Here is a 20,312-nt window from a genome sequence, read left to right on the forward strand (position 1 = left end):
GTCCAAGATTATCTTCTGTGTCTGTGTTAATTGGTTTCCCTTTTCTTTGTTGAAGAGGGTCTGTGCAATCCTTCTGCCTAGTCCGCCATCTTGCCGGAACCTCGAGAGGCAGCTTTAAATATAGGAATCATGTTTTTGTTTTTGTTGCTGCTGTCCCATACAACTTAGAGAGACAGTTAATTCTCCTGCAGCTCACAGTCAACAAAGAGAGCTTAGCAGTCCTCATCCATGAAGCTTTTTCCTCTTCCTCTGATCACACCAGAAACGAGACCGCTGGGGTAGGAAAAGGAAAGAGAAGGGAAGCTTTATTAGGATCTCACCACATTAATAAGGCCTCTCTCTGTGCCGCTGGCTGACTGCAGGGAAATGGTGGCATTTTAAAGAACGAGCCATAGCTTAAAGCTTAGAAATTGGCTGATTATGTGAAGATGATGGCCCTGAGCACCAGGCAAGGGAGGAAAGGAGGTCAGTGTCATGCGATTTAATGAAAAGTACAAGTTAGAGACCATTTTCAGAGATCCACAGCCTTCTGTTTTCTTTTCATGTCTAAATAGTAGCTGCCTACCCAAGTCAGGAGAATGGGCAGCAGACTGTACTTAAGTCCTCAAGGACTTAGCGTGGGTAAATGTCACCCACGGTGACTAGTGAGGGCTCTGATAAGGTTTTTGAGATTCTTTTAGCCACGCTGTGGTTTGTACATCCTTGTATAAAAGAACTCCCCTGTGATTTTTATACGGGCACTTAAAGCAGCCTATCAGTCTGTGTGCTAAAATTTCTTATTTGTCCTAGTAAACAAGTTAACAACACTCTTCACCCCCTTCCTCCCTTCCTTTCTTCCTTCTCTGGACAAAGGCCGCCTTCAATGCCCAGCAGCCCTCAATTGTTGTAATTTCTGAATTAGTGGAGTCCAAACTTAGAGGTATTCCCTGACTTAACAGTGGGGTTCTGTTACAGCAACTCTGTCATAAGTCAGTTCTGATATAAGTTGAATACCTCACTTTTTAAGTTTTCATTACTATTGCCTTTTATTATCAGCATCTTTATAAATCATAACATTGTACATCTGAAAATGAAAACATCAGCAAATTGCATGCTGTAACATTGTGTTATATGTATGTAGTACTTGTTACTAATGATAACATGTACAAAAAAAAAGATGCTCGTAAGTGCAGTTTGTCATAACTCTAATATGTTGTAAGTCAGGAATACTATACTGGAGGTTCCATCCCTTCTCATCATTCTGGTTGCATATAGCTGTGCTGCAGTGCATACAGAAGCAATCCATCTCCAGGGGTGTATTGAAGGAGTATGAAGAAAGTTGACTTGGGGGGAAAAAAGCATAAATTTGTATTCATGAAAATGAAACCAACTGGGGCCTTCCTCAAGGCAGAGCCCCTGCATGACTCTCCTGCCTTTGCTGGTCCCCAGTCAGAAGGATTTTGCTGGTGGTTAGAAGGGCACACTTTCTCCCTCTTAGAAAGCCCATGCCATGCACAGTTCATTCAATTGCTTACACAAGTTGGTTCACTATTGCTTTCCCAGGTAGTATCTGTTGAATGAATTAATGAATATGTCCCATCAGCCATGAGTCTATAAATGATGTGGGAGTATGGTGTCTCTGCACCACCAGGAGTTGCAAGTACAGCAGGGCCCTTGACGTCTCATCCCTCATTCTCAACTCCTTGTGCCTCACATCACACTTAGTGCCCCTTCCTTGAGAGGTTGATGGTTATTTATGAGCATGTCTTGGGCCACCCATTTTAATGGGAGCTTTCTGATTAATTACAAAATGCTCTGTACCCAATTGGTGCTCAAACTAATGTTGAATGAATAAACAAGCGTAATTCCTCATTCAGACCTAAACTACACATGAGGGTAGATGTGAGTAGCTTCAGCCAAGAGAATGACAACCAGATCCGAAAACCCTGTGGCATATTTCCTTGAGCCCTGGAAGAGTGGAGAGGAAATCACTGGGGAGATGAATAGGATTCCAGGACCTGGGTAGCACCCTTCCCCTACTGAAACCCCCTGTGGACATTCTGAGGTCACTGTATCTCATCCCCTTGCTTCTGCTGGTCTGATGAGCTTGAAGTAGGAAGTTTCAAGTCATTAATGGGCCTCTTCCTTCAAAAAGATCGTGGCCCCAACTGCAAGCCATTACAGTTAGTACCTGCCCCTTCATCCACCTCTTTCTTCTTCTCTTGCTTCCACATTGTCCCCCACCTTTGCTGACAATTGTTGTTGTGTTTGCCATCGAGTCGGATCCAACTCATAGCAACCCCTCCTTGGGTTTCCGAGGCCCAATCTTGCTTCTGAGGAGTGGCTGGTGGGTTTGAATGCCAGTCTTCTGGTTAGCAGTCAAATGCCTTAGGCACTATGCCACCAGAACTCCCCTGCTGACAGTAGGTTCACTTATTTATTCATTGTAACAAATTTGGCTTAGCTCAAATCCATTAACATTTTTTGAACATCTGTTCTGAGCTAGGCACTGGGAGGCACACGTCAAGGATTTTCCTACCAGTACTCCTAAAAGTGGCTGCAGCGATAGGCTCAGGTATAGCAAGGATCGTGAGGATGGCTCAGGACCAGGCAGTGTTTCGTTCTGCTGTGCATAGGGTCACTATGAGTTGGAGATGACTCGATGGCACCTAACAACAACAACTCCTAATAGGAGTGTTCTGATTACCTGGTCCCGTTCTAACAGAAATACCACAAATGGGATGGCTTTAGCAAACAGAAGTTTATTCTCTTACAGTTTGGGAGGCTAGAAGTATGAGTTCAAAATACCAGGCTCTAGGAGCTGGGTGAAAGCCCCTCAACCTTGGGTGTCAGCTCTGCCTCTTGCTCCTGATCCACTGAAGTTAGAAGCATCTCTTCACTCAGGCAGCTACTGGCTGCTGAGGCTAACAAGCCCAAGGTCAATAAACAAAATGGCACAGTCCCGATGTTGCCAAACAATACGGCAGGCCGTTGATTCAAGTCCATTGAAGGACCCAGGATTGACAGTGCATGGGAGGCTGCTGAACAGACTCGGCTACATGCAGGGTTCAAGCATGCCATAAGCTAGAGACTATTCCCAAAGCTGCTGCTTATATACGGGAAGCAGACCACATCCCTAAAACAGCTACTCAGTTGCTTATGGTATGCACCATGAAGTTGATTGCCAGCCTCATCATGGGGAATAACTATTGCTAGCTGCCTAGCCACTCAGCCAGGCCCAGCCAGGTTGACACACAACCTTACTACCACAAGGAGGAAGACAGGCAAGTCAGCAACTCACTTGAGTATATTATCTGCCAAATGTAGGTGCAGGTATCACAGTGGGCATATCAACTAAGAAAGAGCAACTAATTCGGGCCAGGGGGTCTGAGATGCCTTCCCTGTGGAGGTGGTGTTTGAGCCAAACCTAGGAGAACAAGTAGAGTCCTAACAGGTCGGCAGTTATGATTACAGATGAGGGAACAGTGTGAGTGAGGACAAGGACACATGTACGGGCAACATTTGGAAAGAGCAGAGGAAGTCTTTGGCCTCCAAGCTGAGGAATTTGGACTTGACTGGGAGGGAGTCAGTCTTCAAAGTCATTCTCTCACAGTGCTGAGAATGGCCAGGCATTGGTTTGGTTCAAGAACAGTAAATAGGCTGACTCCATGAGACAGGGATCACTTTGCCCCCATTATATTCCCAGTGATTCGTTCAGTGCCAGGCCCATAGTAGGCACTCAGTAAATATTTGTTGAATAAATAAATGAGAAATTTTACTTAACCCTATGCTTTCTGATACTGTGGTACTGAAAAGAAGTCTCAGACTTAGCCTGAGTTAAGCAGGAAGTGCTGCTGTTGATTAGTGATGTCTGGATGAGTACAAGTGAAGGTAGTAGGCACAGTTGTGACAAGTTTTTCATCTCTGCTATAGTTGAAAGGAGCTCTGGTGGTACAGTGGTTAAGGCATTCGAGCCCTGGAAGATGGAGGGGGAAATCACTGGGAAATGAGCAGGATTCTCACTCCATGGGAGAAAGATGAGGCAATGTGCTTCTGTAAAGATTTACAGCCTTGGAAACCCTGTAGGGCAATTCTACTCTGTCCTACAGGGTTGCTATGAGTTGGAATCAACTCAACAGCAGTGGGTTTAGTTTTGGTTTTGGTTCTAGATGAGTGATCTGAGAAAGCCCCTGAAGTACTGTAGCCTGGGAGAAAATGGAAAGTCCAGGTGAACTTCAACTGGGGAGTTGCAATGTTGCTAACTTACCAAATTTAGTACTTGTTCACTTAAATAGCAGGCCTTGGTTTTCATACCTAATATGGCAAAGCACTGCTATTCTGTAAGGGAATTAATACCTGTCAGTTCTGGGGAAAGCCGCCAATGTGGACTTTCCTCTGCGATCCCTCACTCTGAAATGGTTACAGGTGGCTTTGAAACAGGCAAAGCTAATCAGTGGTGTTAGCAGTCAGGATAGTGGTTGCCCTTGCTAAGAGGATGTGTGGCAGAGGGCTCCAGGAGTTTGGTCACATTCTGTCCATCATTGATCTGGGTGCTGGTTACACAGGTGTTTTCATCTTGTGGAAATTGAACACTCCATACCCAACTGTCACTCAGGTACAGTGTTACACTCTTAGGATTTCTACACTTCTAAGTATGTGCGATATACTTCAGGGATGGGGAGAGGAAGACACAACACTTAGGGGACACGGCTTCTGTTAAGGGTGATGGAAAATTTTAGGAATGGGTAAGAGTGCTAATGGTTGAACAACATGATGAACATAATGTCACTGAACTCAAAAGGCAATGTGAAGGTAGTGGAAATGGCCAATGTTTTGTTACATATGTATTTACCAAGATTTAAATAAAAATAAAAAAAATTTCACAGAATGAGGCCAGAGGAGTATAGCCTTAGGCAGAACTGGTAGAGAGGTCAGAGCTAGCAGATTGCAATTCTGTCCATCTCCAGTAGGTGGCATAGGCAGAACCGGGTTCCTTGTTTCTTCCCCAGCCCCAAGCTGAGGCTTAAAGCTGCTGATCACTTCCCTAAAGATTTACTGCCTCAGAAACCCAATGGGGGTCACTATGAGTCAGAATCAACTCGATGGCAAAGTTTGGTTTTTGATACTCCTTTTTGTCTTTGGAATCCAGATTATTTTCTCCTTCCTTCCATCCCAAAGGCATCTTTTTTATTTCTCTTATTAGTGACCAAAGTTACCCATTCTCAGGGAGAGAGAGGAGAGGGAAATTTCAAAAATGGATGCAGGGACACTAGAGCCTAATATGGTAACAGTACATTCATGCTGTTGTCACAGAACGTGTCAGGGAAAAGAGTTTAATCTTTTGTTAAAGCAATAATTTGTTAAGCAGCAGCATGGAAAATTATTTGAGGAAGATTCCAGTCTAAAAGATGAACTTGTGCTCAGAGATGTACATCCAGGTGTATGCACAAACCAGCCCCGTGGAGCCCTCTGATGGTCCAATGACAACACTGCTGGGTGCCAAGGGTGTCTCTTCTTTGTAGGATACTAGCTTAATTTGCTTTGTCACTTCCTCCATCTGCCCAATAAAAAGTAGTCATACCATTGTTGTCTTTGGTTTTAAAGCTGTTGTTGTATGGATTATAGTTGTTGTTGTTGTTGTTGTTAGCTACTATGACTCAGCCTCAACTCATGGCGACCCCACACACAACAGAGCTGAACACTGCCCAGCCTTGTGCCATCCTCATGATTAGATCGGAACATTGTGACCCATAGGGCTTGCACTGGCTGATTTTCAGAAGTGGAGCACAGGCCTTTCTTCCTACTCTTAGTGTGGAAGTGCTGCTGACACCTGTTCAGCATCATGGCAACACGCAGGTCTCCACCGACAGACAAGTGGTAGCTAGCTGCACATGAGGTGCGTTGGCTGGGAATCAAACCTCGGTCTCCCACCTGGAAAGCGAGCATTCTGCCACTGACCCACCAGTGTCTCATTGTTTACATGACGAGCTTAAAATCCAGGTGCCAGCCCAAGCTTACTGGAAGGCGAAGATAGCTTCAGGAACTAAGCAACAGCGCAAACACCCAGTCTCATTCTCCCATCCATCCCACCATCCCTCTATCTATTTTGTCAAGTGTAATAACACAGAGTAATATTTACCATATGATCCCATTTATGTAAATTTAAAAAATCTATAAAACCATACACACACACACACACACACACATTAGTGAATATAAAAGCGTTTTTTTTTTAAAAAGTCTCCAGACTTTTCCAAGGATAGATACCAAACTGTTCAAAATTGCCTCTCTAATGAGAAATAGGCCTAGAAAAAGAAGAAGAAGGAGGTGATTGCATTTGAACAAAAAGGGTATATTCATGTTTAACTTGTATAATTTGAAAAAAGAATGTTAGCAGGCACTGTATATGAGGTTAGTGTGTGAAAAGTAACCTTGCTGAATAGAATCTCTGTGTCCTGTGGGGCCTCTCTTTACTGTAGAGAGTATATAACTTTACTGTAGGTCAGTATATAACTTTACTGTAGGTCAGTATATAACTGTGTGGTTCTTTACGATTTACAAGTACACCCACTCCTCACTTACTGACAAGGTCATGTTCTGAAGATCAGATTGTTATGCAAAATAAGTGTTATGTGAGGAGGATGAGGATGCAGAGGTGGGCCTAGAGCCTGGAGCCTCACTGTGCTCTGGATCCCAGCTAGACTAGAGGCACAGTTGGCAGCTCTGGAGCTCAGGCAACTGGCAGGACCGAGGGTCAAGGGTCAAGGTGGTCCATGGAGGTTGCTACCTGTGTCCCCAGCAGCTGTCCACTCCACAACACAGGCCCAGTTGGACCTCTTGGAAATGAGCGACACACTGCTGGTCTTGGAGGGCTTAGAATCCAAGGCCAAGAGCCTAGAGACTAACAGCTGCTCAGAACAGGAGCTTAGCTGCTGCACTGTAGAGAAGGATGGGTGTGGCCGGCTTCTGCTGCAGCCCAGGCTGCGAATTACCCCCAAATTATCCCTTGGCTGCAGGACTTGGTCCCTCTGGGGTGCTTGAGTAGAGGAGAAGAGCAGCAGCAAGCTGTCCCACCCCTGCCTCCTCCACGGCCCCTCCAGCCACTCGCAGGCCCTTCTCAGAAGGGCTCCCTCAAACTCCCTCTCAGTCACCTCTTTCTCAAGAAGAGCTGGAACAGTGGCTCCAGCAGTGGGGAGGAGACTGGCAAGAAGCCTTCTGGCGAGCTGGCTGCTTCAGCTGTGAGCCTGACAGACATGGTGGTTCTGTGGGCCAGGAGCTGGATGAGGGAGGAAATCCAGGTTATTGTGCAAAAATATGTTGTTGTTGTTGTTATGTGCCGTTGAGTCAGACCCGACTCAGCAACCCCTCTTGGGTTTCTGAGGCAGTATCACTATGGAAGTAGATTGCCCAGCCTTCCTTCCAAGGAGTGGCTGGTGGGTTTGAACCACCAGCCTTCTGGTTAGCAGTCAAGTGCCTTAGGCACAGATTTTTTTTACCTTTTGGAAATGCAAAAATTTGGATAGTGAGATAGTCACTCAGTGAGGGGTAGGTGTATTTTCATGCAGTCATTCCATTTGATCTTCTAAATATGCTTTGAGACATATTGCTGTTATTCCTGTTTTATAGATGAGGGAACTGAGGTGCCGTGCAAGTAAGTGGATTGCCTTGACTCATTTCATTAAGGAGCAGGCTTTCTAAATCTGAGGCCGGTGTTCGTTCCACTTGCTGTAGTGGAATACAGACCTTCAGTTAATACCTGCTGATTTGTCTTAATTTTCTTACTGCTTACTCACAAGGAGCTATTTGTTCAGGATGAATTTACAAATGGCATTCATCAGCATACCTCTTTTCATAAAGAGCATTTATTTCTGCCCATCAGCAGGTCAGTTTGTGTTCCTGTTTTTTGGATGCCTTGAATCTCTACCCCATCCATTTTCTTTTCCTGTTTTCTTTCCTCAGAGAACCTTTCCATAAGCTGCTGGCCCAAGGCCTTATCAAGGGGCAGACATTCCGCCTACCATCTGGACAGTATCTGCAGAGAGAAGAAATAGATCTCACAGGTAAGGGCCCCAGTTTGGAATGGCCCATTTTGTGCCATCCAAGTGCTGGCAGAGACATAAAGCCATTTCTAAGAGTAATCCAGTGAGCAGGCTCATGCCTCAAGATCCCAACTGGCTTAGGAATCTAGGAAGAGAAGCCATGAACCTCATGGTCTTAAGCCCCAGCTTGCCCTGGATCTGTGCTTTCTGGTGGATGCTGAGACCTGCCAGCCCCAGTTCTTTTAGCTCAAGGGTCAGTTCAGCTTCTGGCAGGGTTTTCATTTGTATGTAAGAGAGTCAACGGGGAGGGGGCATCGCCTCCTGTCTCAGCCCATCTTAGGTACGAGCCCCAGACCTAAGAAACACACTCCCAAGACTCGGGTGCTCCCAGCATTTCTCCTGCATCAGCCAGAAGCACGTTCCAGAACCTAGGAGACCACTGCTCTAGTTACTGGGTGGTACTCTTGAGCAGCTCTGGCAAAATTTCCCTAGTGGAACACCTCTCCCTGGGCCCCCTGGAGTTAACGTCTTCTCTCAACTCACCAAGCCTTTTCCTGTGCCCTCTGTGATTTTGCCCCTACATTAAAGAGATTTCCTCCTGTCGCTGTGTAGGTGCCATGATGAGGACGTATCATGCCTGGCCTCCAGCACACAAGTGAAATAAAGGACATGTCAGAAAATAGGAGAGGTAGATGAGGCAGCCATGAGGAAACCCCAGCACTCTGGCCATTAAATTTATATAACCCATGGCTGGCAGATGAGATTAGGTACCCAGTGGTCCCTTCCATAGTAGACTGCCTTCCAAGCCAGACTCGAGAGGGGATTTAGGTGGAAAGAATCGGTGGAATTACCCAATTAAACCAGTGCTACATCAGGGTTTGGGGGGTCAACACGGATAGTAGGAGGAAAAGAAGCTGGAAAAGCGGGTATTGACAGTGTTTCTCTAGCACAGACCAGAGGAAAGAGGAATTACATCCAGGGCACATGAATTTCAGCCCACAATGAGATGTTCTCCATTATGGGCAGAGCTGCATGTATATCTTGTGCAGTTTTCCCACTGCTCAAAAGCACCCAGCCAAGGGGGTGAGCAGGACCTGAAGTCTAGCCACTTGCCAAACCATATTCCTCAGGGCCACAGCTTCCGAGAGAGGATACCTTTTCCTAACTTAATTCTCTGCCCAGAAAGCTGCCTCTTTCCTAATTTGTACAAGGGTGTCATAAGAGAGAAAAGAGAAGGAAGGGCTTCTCTTAGCCTCACCACAGCCTGCATAAAACATCTTCCAAGACTGCAGTCTCAACTTTGCTCTCATGTCATGGAGTCAGGCAGTCTTCAGAACATTTTCCACTGGTCAAGAATGCTTTAGTAAGCAGAGGCAGGTTTCAGTTTACTTCATGGATGTCCCTCACAAGAAGTATAGGATCGGCTTTTGGGTATCTGCAGCAGTGTCTTGGGGGTTTGCTTGCTATTAGAGTCAGAAGGAATAGAAATCTACCCAAAGGAAGATTTATCACAGGAATAGTAAGGGCATCACCCAAACCCAGTGGTGGAAAATACCACCAGGCCAAAGAGCAAATAGGAAATCACCAAACAACTCCTGTCTCCTCTCTCTCCCAAGCCTCTAGTTCCCCATCCTGTTTCTCTCTTCTCCTGCTCTAGTCCTCTTCCTCTGTCTGGCTTGAATTCTGCTTTCCCACAATTTCATTTTACAAAGTGTGGTAGTTAAGTTTATGTGTCAACTTGGCTGGTCCTGGTTGAGTGGCTGGGCAGCTGGATGCAGTTATTCCCCATGGTGAGATTGGTAATTAACTGCATGGTGGAATCTATTGGAGCAGCTGAGTAGCTGCTTTGGGTATGCAGTCTGCTTCCCATATATAAGAAACAGCTTTGGGAATGGTCTCCAGCTTATGGCACACTTGGACCCTGCATGTAGCCGTGTCATTGTTCAGCAGCCTGCCATGCTCTGCAGACCTTGGGACTTACAATGGACTTGAGTTAATGGCCTGCCATGTGGCTTGGTAACATCGGGATTGTGCCATTTTATCTGTCGACCTTGGGCCTGTTAGCCTCAGCAGCTAGTAGCTGCCTGAGTGAAGAGATACCTCTAGCTTCAGTGGGCCAGGAGCAAGAGGCAGAGCTGAAGCCCAAGGTCGAGGGGCTTTCACACAGCCCCTAGATCCTAGCACTTTGAACTCGGACTCAGCCTCCGGAACTGTAAGAGAATAAACTACTGTTTGTTCAGTCATCCCACTTATGGTATTTTCTTGTCAGAGCGGCACTAGGTAACCAGAAGAGAATATTCAACTTGGCAGAGGTACACATCTTCTTAACCATATATAACCTCTAAATAAGGACAATTATAAAGTCATATTTGTGCCTAACATGATACGCTAACACGCATACAACTGAAATGCATTAACCTCATTTACATTTCACAGTTCATAACAGAAGAAAACAAAAATATTTGATGCACATATACAATGAAGAAATATAACAGTCACAGTCCTCGTTTCTGCAACTGGTCAGGTGGTCATAGCTGATATTCAGAACTACCTTCTTCCAGTATTTTATTAATGTACTTTTATAGAATTAGATTTAGGATCCTACGTACATACCATGACTGTATATTCTTTTTGTGTCCAGGTTCTGTTCCTGTGCACTCAAAAACAAAAGAAGCATTAGAGGTGACATGGGAGAAGATGAGTAAGTCCAAGCACAATGGGGTGGACCCCGAGGATGTTGTGGAGCAGTATGGGATCGACACGATTCGACTCTACATCCTTTTTGCCGCCCCTCCTGAGAAGGACATCTTGTGGGATGTGAAGAGTAAGTCACCTTCCTGCTTCCTGGCCTGCTTCCACTGTGATCTGCCTTAGACTCAGAAGGAATTAAACCAAAACCAAACTCACTGCCATCAAGTCAGATCCGACTCATAGCAGCCCCTCCTTGGGTTTCCAAGGTGATATCACTATGGAAGTGGATTGCCCAACCTTTCTTCTGAGGAGTGGCTGGTAGGTTTGAACCACCAGCCATCTGGTTAGCAGTCAAATGCCTTAGGCAGTATGCCACTGGAGCTCCCCAGAAGGAATTAGGGGAAGGAAATGTCTTTATTGAAGATATTAGTAGAGACATCAAGGAATCAGTTCCATGAAACACGTAGCAGTTTGTCAAACATCCTGTGCCATTCTTAGACCAGTGTTCTCAAATGTTAGTGAGCCTCAGAATTGTCTGAGGAACTTGTTGCAAATTCAGATTCCCAGTCCTCATCCTAGACTTGCTCATACCACCTCCAGGAGAAGGTCCCAGGAATCTGCCTGTTAACAACCTCTGTGGTGATTCTGATGCAAGTTGTACAAGGACTACATGTCAAGCACAGTTTCCTTGGAGACAGATTGGTTCCATATTGTTCCTAGCCCTGCTATTGTCCAAAGAGGCTAATCTCCTCCTTATCTGCCCTGAAAGTTTTTTTTTCCTCTGGGACAACATCATCATCTCTCACTAATCCAGAAAGCTCCAGGTGGTGGCTAGTTCTCTTTAGTCACCACACAGCAGCCTCCAGAACCCCTCAGGGGGGATTGTCTCCCCAAAGTTGTTTAGCTCTAAACTGACATATTTGTTGTTGTTATGTGCCATCAAGTCAGACCCAACTCATAGCGATCCCTCCTTGGATTGCTGAGGCAGTATCACTATGGAAGTAGATTGCCCAAACTTCCTTCCGAGAAGTGGCTGGTGGGTTTGAACCGCCAGCCTTCTGGTTAGCGTCAAGTGCCTTAGGCACTATAGGTACAGTAATTTTGAGATCTGAATATTCTAGAATAAACTGAGAAACACTCATTTTTCCTCCATGTGGTCTGCCCCAACTGTTGTTATGGGAGGAAGAAAATCCAGTGCCTGGGGTCTTGAGACTTATGTGAGACATGTCCATTATTTGAGGAATCATTGCTGATTTCAGCATTTCCATATCTAGTGAGACATATGGTCAGGAGATAAGGTCGCAGATACCAGCCCTAAAACTAGCTGCATTAGTGTCTCTGAGGGTGCTTGTTAAAACATGGACCTGGGCTCTGACTTACCCCTTTGACCTACGGGACAAGTTCCAGAAATCTCTTTCTAACACAGCTCCTGTGTTAGATGGTCCTGCTGTGCATCTAGGCTTGCGGGCACCTAGACCAGTGGCCAAAGAGTATGAGGACCTGGTTGTTGTTAGATGCTGTCAAGTTGCTTTTGACTCACAGCGACCCCCTGTGACGGAACAGAACTGCCCCACAGGGTTTTCTAGACTGTGATCTCCAGGTCTGCCTCTTGTGGAGTTGTTGGGTGGGTTTGAATTGCCAACCTTTCAATTAGCAGCTGAGAGCTTAACCAGGGGACCTTGACTGGCCCTAATTGGGTTAGTTGTATGACCCAGATAGGGCCACCAAGTGGAATTGTTCAACTCCTCCAAAAGATCAGGATAAAAACTAGATTTGGTGAATATGTTTGAAGAACATAATTCACATCTGCCCGACCAGGGCAGGGATTGTGTCCTCTACTGCAGCGGTGCAGTGCCAAGTATGGTCTGAGGTAGCAGTGTGCTACCCATCTGTGAGATATTTATATTTGTAAATGAGGAACTCACACATTGTCAATCCACTGTGGCTTAAGCACACGACTAGTGCCATGGGTATTTTATCACAACAGGCTTTCTTAATGAAAGAGACAGCACACTGCTTTACATCATGGCCTGAGCTTCTAACCCTGTCACGGCCCAGTAATGGAGGGAAAGTGCTTGGAGTAGCCCTGTGGTCCAGTGCTCTGAGCCTCTGGGGCTCTAAGAACATGATGGGATCAACCCGGGTCAGACTTCCCAAACACCAGAAGCCAGGGAGAACCTTCACCTTGCCCTCAGATGAATCCTTTTGGGGACAATGCAAAGTCCCATCCAATCACAGGTGCTTTTCTCAACTTGGTTATAACCCAGTCAATCATCCTCATGTACACTCTCTTTTTCTTTCTCATTTACTGACACTAAACTCAGCTGACGCTCTCCCTGGTGTGCTGAGATGGCAGCAACGTCTGTGGTCCTTAGCAACCCGATTTATTGAGGCCAAGGCTTCTGGAATGGTCCCCAGGCCTCAGCTGCTGAGTAACGAGGAGAAAGCTGAGGCCAGGAAGCTTTGGGAGTACAAGAACTCGGTGATCTCTCAGGTTAGAAGCTGTCCAGTGTACGTTGAGTCTGTAACTCGTCATCCTTTGGGGGCCTTTGCCTCATGGTCTGCATAGCTCTCCCTGCTTTGGTGTGGACCACATGAGTCTTCTTCCTTCCTTCTTCTTTGTGGGGGCCCTGCTTGCCTTGGTTGATAGCCACCACTTTGAGTGTGTGTGTGTGTGAGATAGAGAGAGAGAGAGATTTGGGTGAAAGTTAACAGAGCAAATTCATTTTCCATACAACAGTTCATACACATTTTGTCTCATGACATTGACTGCAGTTCCCCACAGTGTAACAGCTCTCTTCCCACTTCCTCCCCATAGTTTCCTCTTCCCTGTGTCCTTCCCTTCCCATGCACTCCTTCCCCTCAAGCTACATCCCTCTGCAAACATTGCCCTTCTGTTCTCCCAGGATGGATCAGCTCACTCCAAGGATTGGATCTACCTGATGTAAATGTTCACCCTATATTCCTGTCTATTGTTTGGCTGGAAGCCACAGGAATGAGTTCAGTTCCAGACCTGAAGGGTAGGCTAGGGGCCATAGCCTCAGGGGTCTCACCAGGCTCTCTCAGACCAGCAACCTGGTCTTTTTTTTTTTTTTTTTTTTAATGATTTTGAGTGATACCCACCACTTTTGAGTACTCCACCAAGGTAGAGCAGCATTCTAATGGAAAAAGGCTTTCCCTTTAATGATGTCTAGCATTTGTCTGTCCTGGATCGAAGGATGCTGCCCACTTTCCAAGTTTCAAGTTTCCATACTTTACAAATGGTACCCTTCACTGATGACACATTGTCTATGTTATATTTAGAATTGAAAAGGGCATTAAGAGACCATCTCCTTTAGCTTTCTCATTTTATAGAGGGAGACAGAGAAGAGGCCCAGAGACATTAAATGTCTTGCCCGAATTCACACAACTAGTCAGAAACAGAGCAAAGATTAGAATCCAAGTTCCCTGATGCCCAGCATAGCAAAGACATTCACATTCCATCACTTTGTTGCACAGTATCCATGTGTGTTATTAAAGGTTAAGTCTTGCAAATTAATAATTATTCATAGTGCCTTCTTAGGGATTAGTATATTGTCTAAAGCACTTTAAAAGATTCATCACTGATAAAGAATTAATCTCTCTCTCTCTCTTTTTTTTTTTTTTACCTAGAGCTCTTTTTTAATGCTATTTGCTGTTTTAAGAGCTTTGTCAAAAAATGTCACATGTCTTTGAAAGAAGGCATTTAGGAAATCTCTAATCATTTTTTGTTTTTTTCTTTTCAAATAAGACATTTGCCATTTTAATCATCGTTAAATGTACAAGTCACAGCATAAATTACATTCACTGTGTTGTTCAGCCATCACCATGATCCATTGTTGAATCATTTTTAATGGGCAACTGATACCCTAAATTCTTTCTGTGCTAATTTTTTTTTTTTTCTTTAAGATGTGCTGATTCAAACTTAAGAAGTTCAGCCAAGGTCACTGATCTGGACTCTGATGACATTGAAAGCAGATCTTTTCCTCTCTTGTTTGTATAACCTGAAATGGCCCAGTGTCTGGCATGGTTCTCATCTGGTGACACTGCGGCACTATTTCCTGTGGCGAAATAGCGCTCCCTGAATGGAATTCAGGGAACTGAGTGACGCCTGAGCGATTGTTTTTATACCACATATTTTTTTCTCCAGATTTGGCAAGTTCTTCGATTCTGTCAGATAATCAAGTTGGGTTATTTCAATAAATTGGGAACTCTTGACATCTTAAAGATACATTTCTTTTCTATATTCTTGCCCATGATCAAAACTGAAAAGCAACCAAACTGAAAAGCAAACCAAGGAAAATTATATTGGTGTTCTTATTTTGACTCCACATTTCAAAATGTGAAACTGCCCTTATCTCGCATGTTAATGCCCTTCATGGTGGATTAAAGTCATGTATCCACAGGGAAGTGACATCTGTTACCCCATCTCCTGCTTACTTGTTTTACTGTTTGCTCATCAGTGGGCCCACTAGCTTCCTCTTCAGGTAATTAGCATTGTTCTTTGAACTCCTACTTCAGTAACTCACACTGTTCCAGATATGAGGGAGAAGGGTCAGTGTTGAATCATGGAAATACTGGCCTTGAATTAAAAAAAATCTCTGTACCAATTAGCCAGTACAGTGATCATTTGAAATAATGAATAAATTTATTAGTATGTTTGATTGCTTTCACTGAACTTTATATATTTTTGAAATTCAGAGTGGGTTTTTTTGTATGTGTTGTTGCTTTGGTTTATTTTTGTATATGGTTTAAAAGAATTTCAAAGAAAGTAAAAAATTCCATTTTTACCCATAGGTGACTACCCATTTCACAGAGGACTTCTCACTGAATTCTGCAATTTCTCAACTAATGGGACTCAGCAGTGTCCTCTCGGTAAGCGTTGACTCATTGTCCTCATTGGCTGACAGCAGAGGACAGAGGGCAGCTTCTAGCTGTGTGTTGAGGTGCTCATCAGAGACAGATAGATAGGCCGAGACAAACAGCAAAGCCACAGGGTGTCTCCTCCTCATTATGGCTATGTTATCTTAAACAAGCATTTTCTCCATAGATGTAGCTTAGTTTTATTGCTGGAAAGTTCTTAAAGATTGTCTGATCCAAACCCCACCCCACCTTATTTTCAGAGGAGGACACTGAGGCTCAGGGAAGCTAAATAACATGACCAGTTGGTTAGTGAGAAATTCAGGACCAGAGTCAAGACCCCCTCTTCTCCAGCCATGCTCTTTCCTTCATGCCCCACTGCCTGATTTCCTGAATGAATTCCTCCCTCAGAGTTGGAGAACAAGGAATTAGCATCAGATTGAGGGCATAGTGAATGCTAAGTTAATAGTACTATATTTGCTGTTGCTGCAGCTGCAGCTATCTTTAATATTGTGATTAAATGGGAAGAATCTTCTGTCCAGAGCAAAAGTAGGTGGTAAGAAGATTTCTTCCCCTCTTGACTTGTGTGTCTTGACTTCAGGTATGCATTTATTCCTAGAGCTGCCAATACATATTTCCACAGACTGGAGGCTTGAAGCTGCAGAAATTTATTCTCTCATAGTTCAGAAGGGCAGAAGTTAAAATCAAGGTGTCGGCAGGGTTGGTTACTTCTGGAGGCTCAGAGGGAGACTCTGTTCCATGCCTCTCTCCGAGCTTCTGGTCGTTGCCTCAATCCTTGGCATTCCTTGTTTTGTGACAACATAACTCCAGTCTCTGCCTCTGATATCATATGGTGTTTTCTCTATGGGTCTCTCTCTGTTTTCTTTTCTCATAAAGACACCTTTCATTGGATTAGGGCCCACCCTAAACCAGTATGACTTGTGGCACAGTGGTTAAGCACTCAGCTACTAACTGAAAGATCAGCAGTTTGAACGCACTAGCCGCTTCAGGGGAGAAGGACCTGGTAATTTGCTCCCGTGAAGATTAAAGTTTAGGAAACTCTATGGGGCAGTTCTACTCTTTCCTACAGGGTTGGTATGAGTTGGAATCAACTCAACAGCAATGGGTTTGATTTTGATTAATTACATCTTCAAAGACACCATTTCCAAGTAAGTTATATTCTGAGGTTCCTGGTGACATGACTTTTGGGGGAGAGGACACAATAGGTTTTAATGTCCTCTCTTAACCATGCTGATTTCTCACCCATCAATATTGTTCTTTGTTCTCCTTAGCAAGTGTCTCAGCAAGTGGTTCTGCACAGCCCTGAGTTTGAGGATGCTCTGTGTGCCCTGATGGTGATGGCTGCACCGATGGCCCCTCACATAACCTCGGAGCTCTGGGCAGGTACGCAGGGAGTCCTCATCTGGCCAGTTACTACAAACCAGGATGTGGCAAGTCTCTTTTTGAACATTATTATAAACATCGATGTCCTCAGCTATGGGGTCAGTGTTTGGCATCTACACTTAGGGACCTCTCTACCTTGTCCTCTGAATGATGGTACCACTTCTTCTGCACAGTCACTGTACCCAAGGAAAAAGCACTTCCCCACTTTGGAACAGTGTCAGACGTGTGAATATTGACATCACCACACAGCATTCCTTTTCATAGCCCAGCTTCCTTATACCCACCTATCATAACCCTGTATTATCTTTTTAAGATGGAAAGCTTCTGTTTCATCCTACTTTACAGATGAAGTAAAGGACACCTCAAGTTAAATTGCAGATCCATAATCTACTCCTTGAGACTGTGATTCAGTCCCAGTCTCCAAATCAGTAATTCCCAAACTAGGCCTGAGCCTCATGTGAGTTAAATGCAGATGACTCCACCTCTCTCCCTGGGGGATCTTGATTCTAGAGCTCTGGAGAGGGGTCGAGGATCTGTGTTTAGTCAGCTCCCTGGTGATTCTGATGCACAGGCAGATGGGGGACCAAGGCCCTCAAGCAGGAAGACATCAGGGCAGCCTCTCGAGAACATTGGACAGGTCCCATGGGTAATTGTGAAAGGCCACAACTGGAAATATCTCTGTCATTGCCTTTTAAAACATGATTCACACACTTTTTAAATTAAGTTCTTTAACTGTTCATATTCTTTCTTTGCTTTTTTCTCATCTCTGTTTTTTTATTGTTGTTAATTTTACAGTAGAGTGGTTTTCTTTTTTATAATGGAATGAGGTTTATAGTCTCTTCCTTTTGTGGAAGAAAAAGAACAAAATTCCACTGCCATGAAATCATTCTCAGCTCCCTTAGGAAAGTCAATGCAGTTAAACCCAGCAGTGTGGGCAGTGTGAGTGTGTTGAGCTACAGCACTGCTGAGCTCTAGATCTTGGCAGGTAGGGAAGGATGAGAACTTCACTGTGTCCCCAACAGTGGTCCCAATATGGGAATGGAAGTATAGTGAGAAGCTGCTGTGCCCTGGTCAAAGAACTGGATGATAGCCATGATGAGCCTTGTTCTCCAAGCCTTGTAGGCACAAGTCTCCTATGACTTCATGGAAATTTCAGATGAGCCCACAAGCAAGGGGCAACCTGGAATCCTACCTGTACAGAGTGCTTTCATCTAGGGGCCTCTGTAGACCTCACAGCAGCTCTTCCCCACACCTCTGCCAAGGCAATGAGGTATTCGGGTAGCATCAATTCATGAAACAAGTCCTACTGACCACTAACTCCACAAAAAAGTCATTGAATGGAAGCTCTCTGTTAAACCCTTTCGAAAAACTAAAGTGAGGGGGAAAGGCAAGGAACTATAAGAAAGAAGTGATACCATTTCTCGTTTCCAAGGAGGAAAGACTTTCTTTACTGGCTCAAAATGAGGAGCAAGCCCTCGTCAGATGTGTGGTCTTGGGATGAATGCTGTGAGCCTGGTGAGGGCTGGACCACATCTGTTTTCCTTCATTGTACCCTCAGGGCTAGCTCAGTGTCTGGCAGTCAGCAGGAGCTGGATACCTGCAAAATGGGTGTGGGAGAGGAGGGTGGGAAGCCACAGCTTGTACAGCAACATTGTTCTACTTAATATCCAGTGGGAGGAGACTTTAATTTTGAAAAGACGCTCTTTTCAGAGATGATTCTGTTCATTGCTGGTATCGGTGTCAATCAGGTCATTTGATGAGTCTTTTATTGCCCTTGCGGACTTAAGATACTGAAATCTAAGAAATGGAAAGGGTGTTGTTGGATTGACAGGATTGGAACTAATTTTATGAAAGAAAATGTATATAAATTGTTGGATGGAAAACTAATATACTGTGTAAATTTCATGTAAACCACAATTGGAAAAAAAAAAAAACACTGTGAGCTGACTTACTAGTAAGTATATTTTGGAGTTTAGAGTTTTCTTTTTTTAATTATCATTTCAGAAATGACAGCTGTTAATTATAGAAAATCAGGAAAGAATAATGAGTCCCCTCTTTATAAAGTCTTCTGCAGTGGGCCTCCATCCTTCCCGATCAGTGGCAGTTGTTATCAAGTAGCTTCCACCTCAGGGTGACCGCATGTGTGCCAAACTACAACTGTGCACCATGGGGTTTTTAGTGGCTAACTTTTCAGAAGTAGATTGCCACGTCTTTTCTTGCAAGGCACCTCTGGGTAGACTTGAACCTCCCACCTTTCTGTTAGCAACCAATGCATCAATCATTTATACCACTCCAATCCTTTCTTAGCTTTGGGTTTGAAAGGATATTGAGCAAGTTTAGGTAAGGATTTAGAAACTCATCTTCTACTTCGTTGGAATTCTCCTCACATAAGTAGAACTGTTGGCCGAGAGAACCGGCAACCTCACATAAATCTTCAAACTGAGGTCAGATCAAACATACGGGCTTACACAAAGTGACATGTAATTGAGCTACTGAAGAATCACTCATGGGAGCATCTTCAGATATTTCTAGAAATAGTCAATATGGAGACTTTTTTTTTTTTTTTTTTTTGGCAGTTCCATTTACATAAGAGATCTCGCCCAATTAAATGCTTTGGTGTGGTGTCACAGAAAAGAAATGCATGTTGACTAGTGAAAGGACCAAGAATTACAGCACCAAGGTTGGGTGATGAGATGAGTCTGAAGATTGTTTTAATATTCCTATCACCTGAATCATTTTATGACTACAGGGGAGATGAGTAGACATTGCAGTTTAATGTACAGTTGACAAAGTAGTACCATTTCTGTCAGAAAGTTTGTGTATGTTTTTCTATTATTAAATGATTCTCCATGTTGATTTAAGGGAATCATTGGGAATTGGACACTGTAACCTCTCTAAGTTCCTTCAGAGTTCCTCAGGAGGAGGAGGCACTTGTTCTTTGTTCTTTTGAGTTAAGGTGAGAGAGTTGTATTTCCCAGTATATTTTTTTTCTTGGCAGTATCAGCAGTTGTCCCAGTCAAAGTGAAATGTTTTTCATCCCTTGAGGAAGAGAAGATCCTGTTTCATTGCTTCAGTTGTGAAGCCAGGACCTTGGTTTGGATTTTATCCTTTTGGATATCTAAAGTCTCTTCCTAAAATTTGTGCAGTGGGATGATTTTCCAGCCAATTTTTTGTTCATGTACTATATCCATAATTTCTGGCTTTAAATAGCAACAAAAAAAAAGTAGAAAGGGCATTGGGAATGTCAACATCAGGAGCTAATCCTGAGCGCTGTCTAAAGGTGCTAATATGTCCATCTTTAAAGTCTCCTATAAATTCATT

The 20,312-nt window shown here is 44.2% G+C and overlaps 1 protein-coding gene across 1 annotated transcript in view; it reads left to right on the forward strand.

Moving 5' to 3' along the window:
• Nucleotides 1–20,312, forward strand: part of LARS2 (leucyl-tRNA synthetase 2, mitochondrial) — a 362,372-nt gene that overhangs the window by 310,630 nt on the left and 31,430 nt on the right. Inside the window, exons 14-18 of the mRNA XM_007951731.2 lie at nucleotides 7,939–8,039; nucleotides 10,660–10,842; nucleotides 13,034–13,203; nucleotides 15,525–15,602; nucleotides 16,880–16,991. Of these exons, the coding sequence (XP_007949922.1) occupies nucleotides 7,939–8,039; nucleotides 10,660–10,842; nucleotides 13,034–13,203; nucleotides 15,525–15,602; nucleotides 16,880–16,991 (644 nt within the window). The remainder of the gene's footprint in view (nucleotides 1–7,938; nucleotides 8,040–10,659; nucleotides 10,843–13,033; nucleotides 13,204–15,524; nucleotides 15,603–16,879; nucleotides 16,992–20,312) is intronic.

Source organism: Orycteropus afer, unplaced genomic scaffold (assembly GCF_000298275.1).
Source record: "Orycteropus afer afer isolate SDZICR_OR568_19922 unplaced genomic scaffold, OryAfe1.0 scaffold00311, whole genome shotgun sequence".
Lineage (NCBI taxonomy): Eukaryota > Metazoa > Chordata > Mammalia > Tubulidentata > Orycteropodidae > Orycteropus > Orycteropus afer.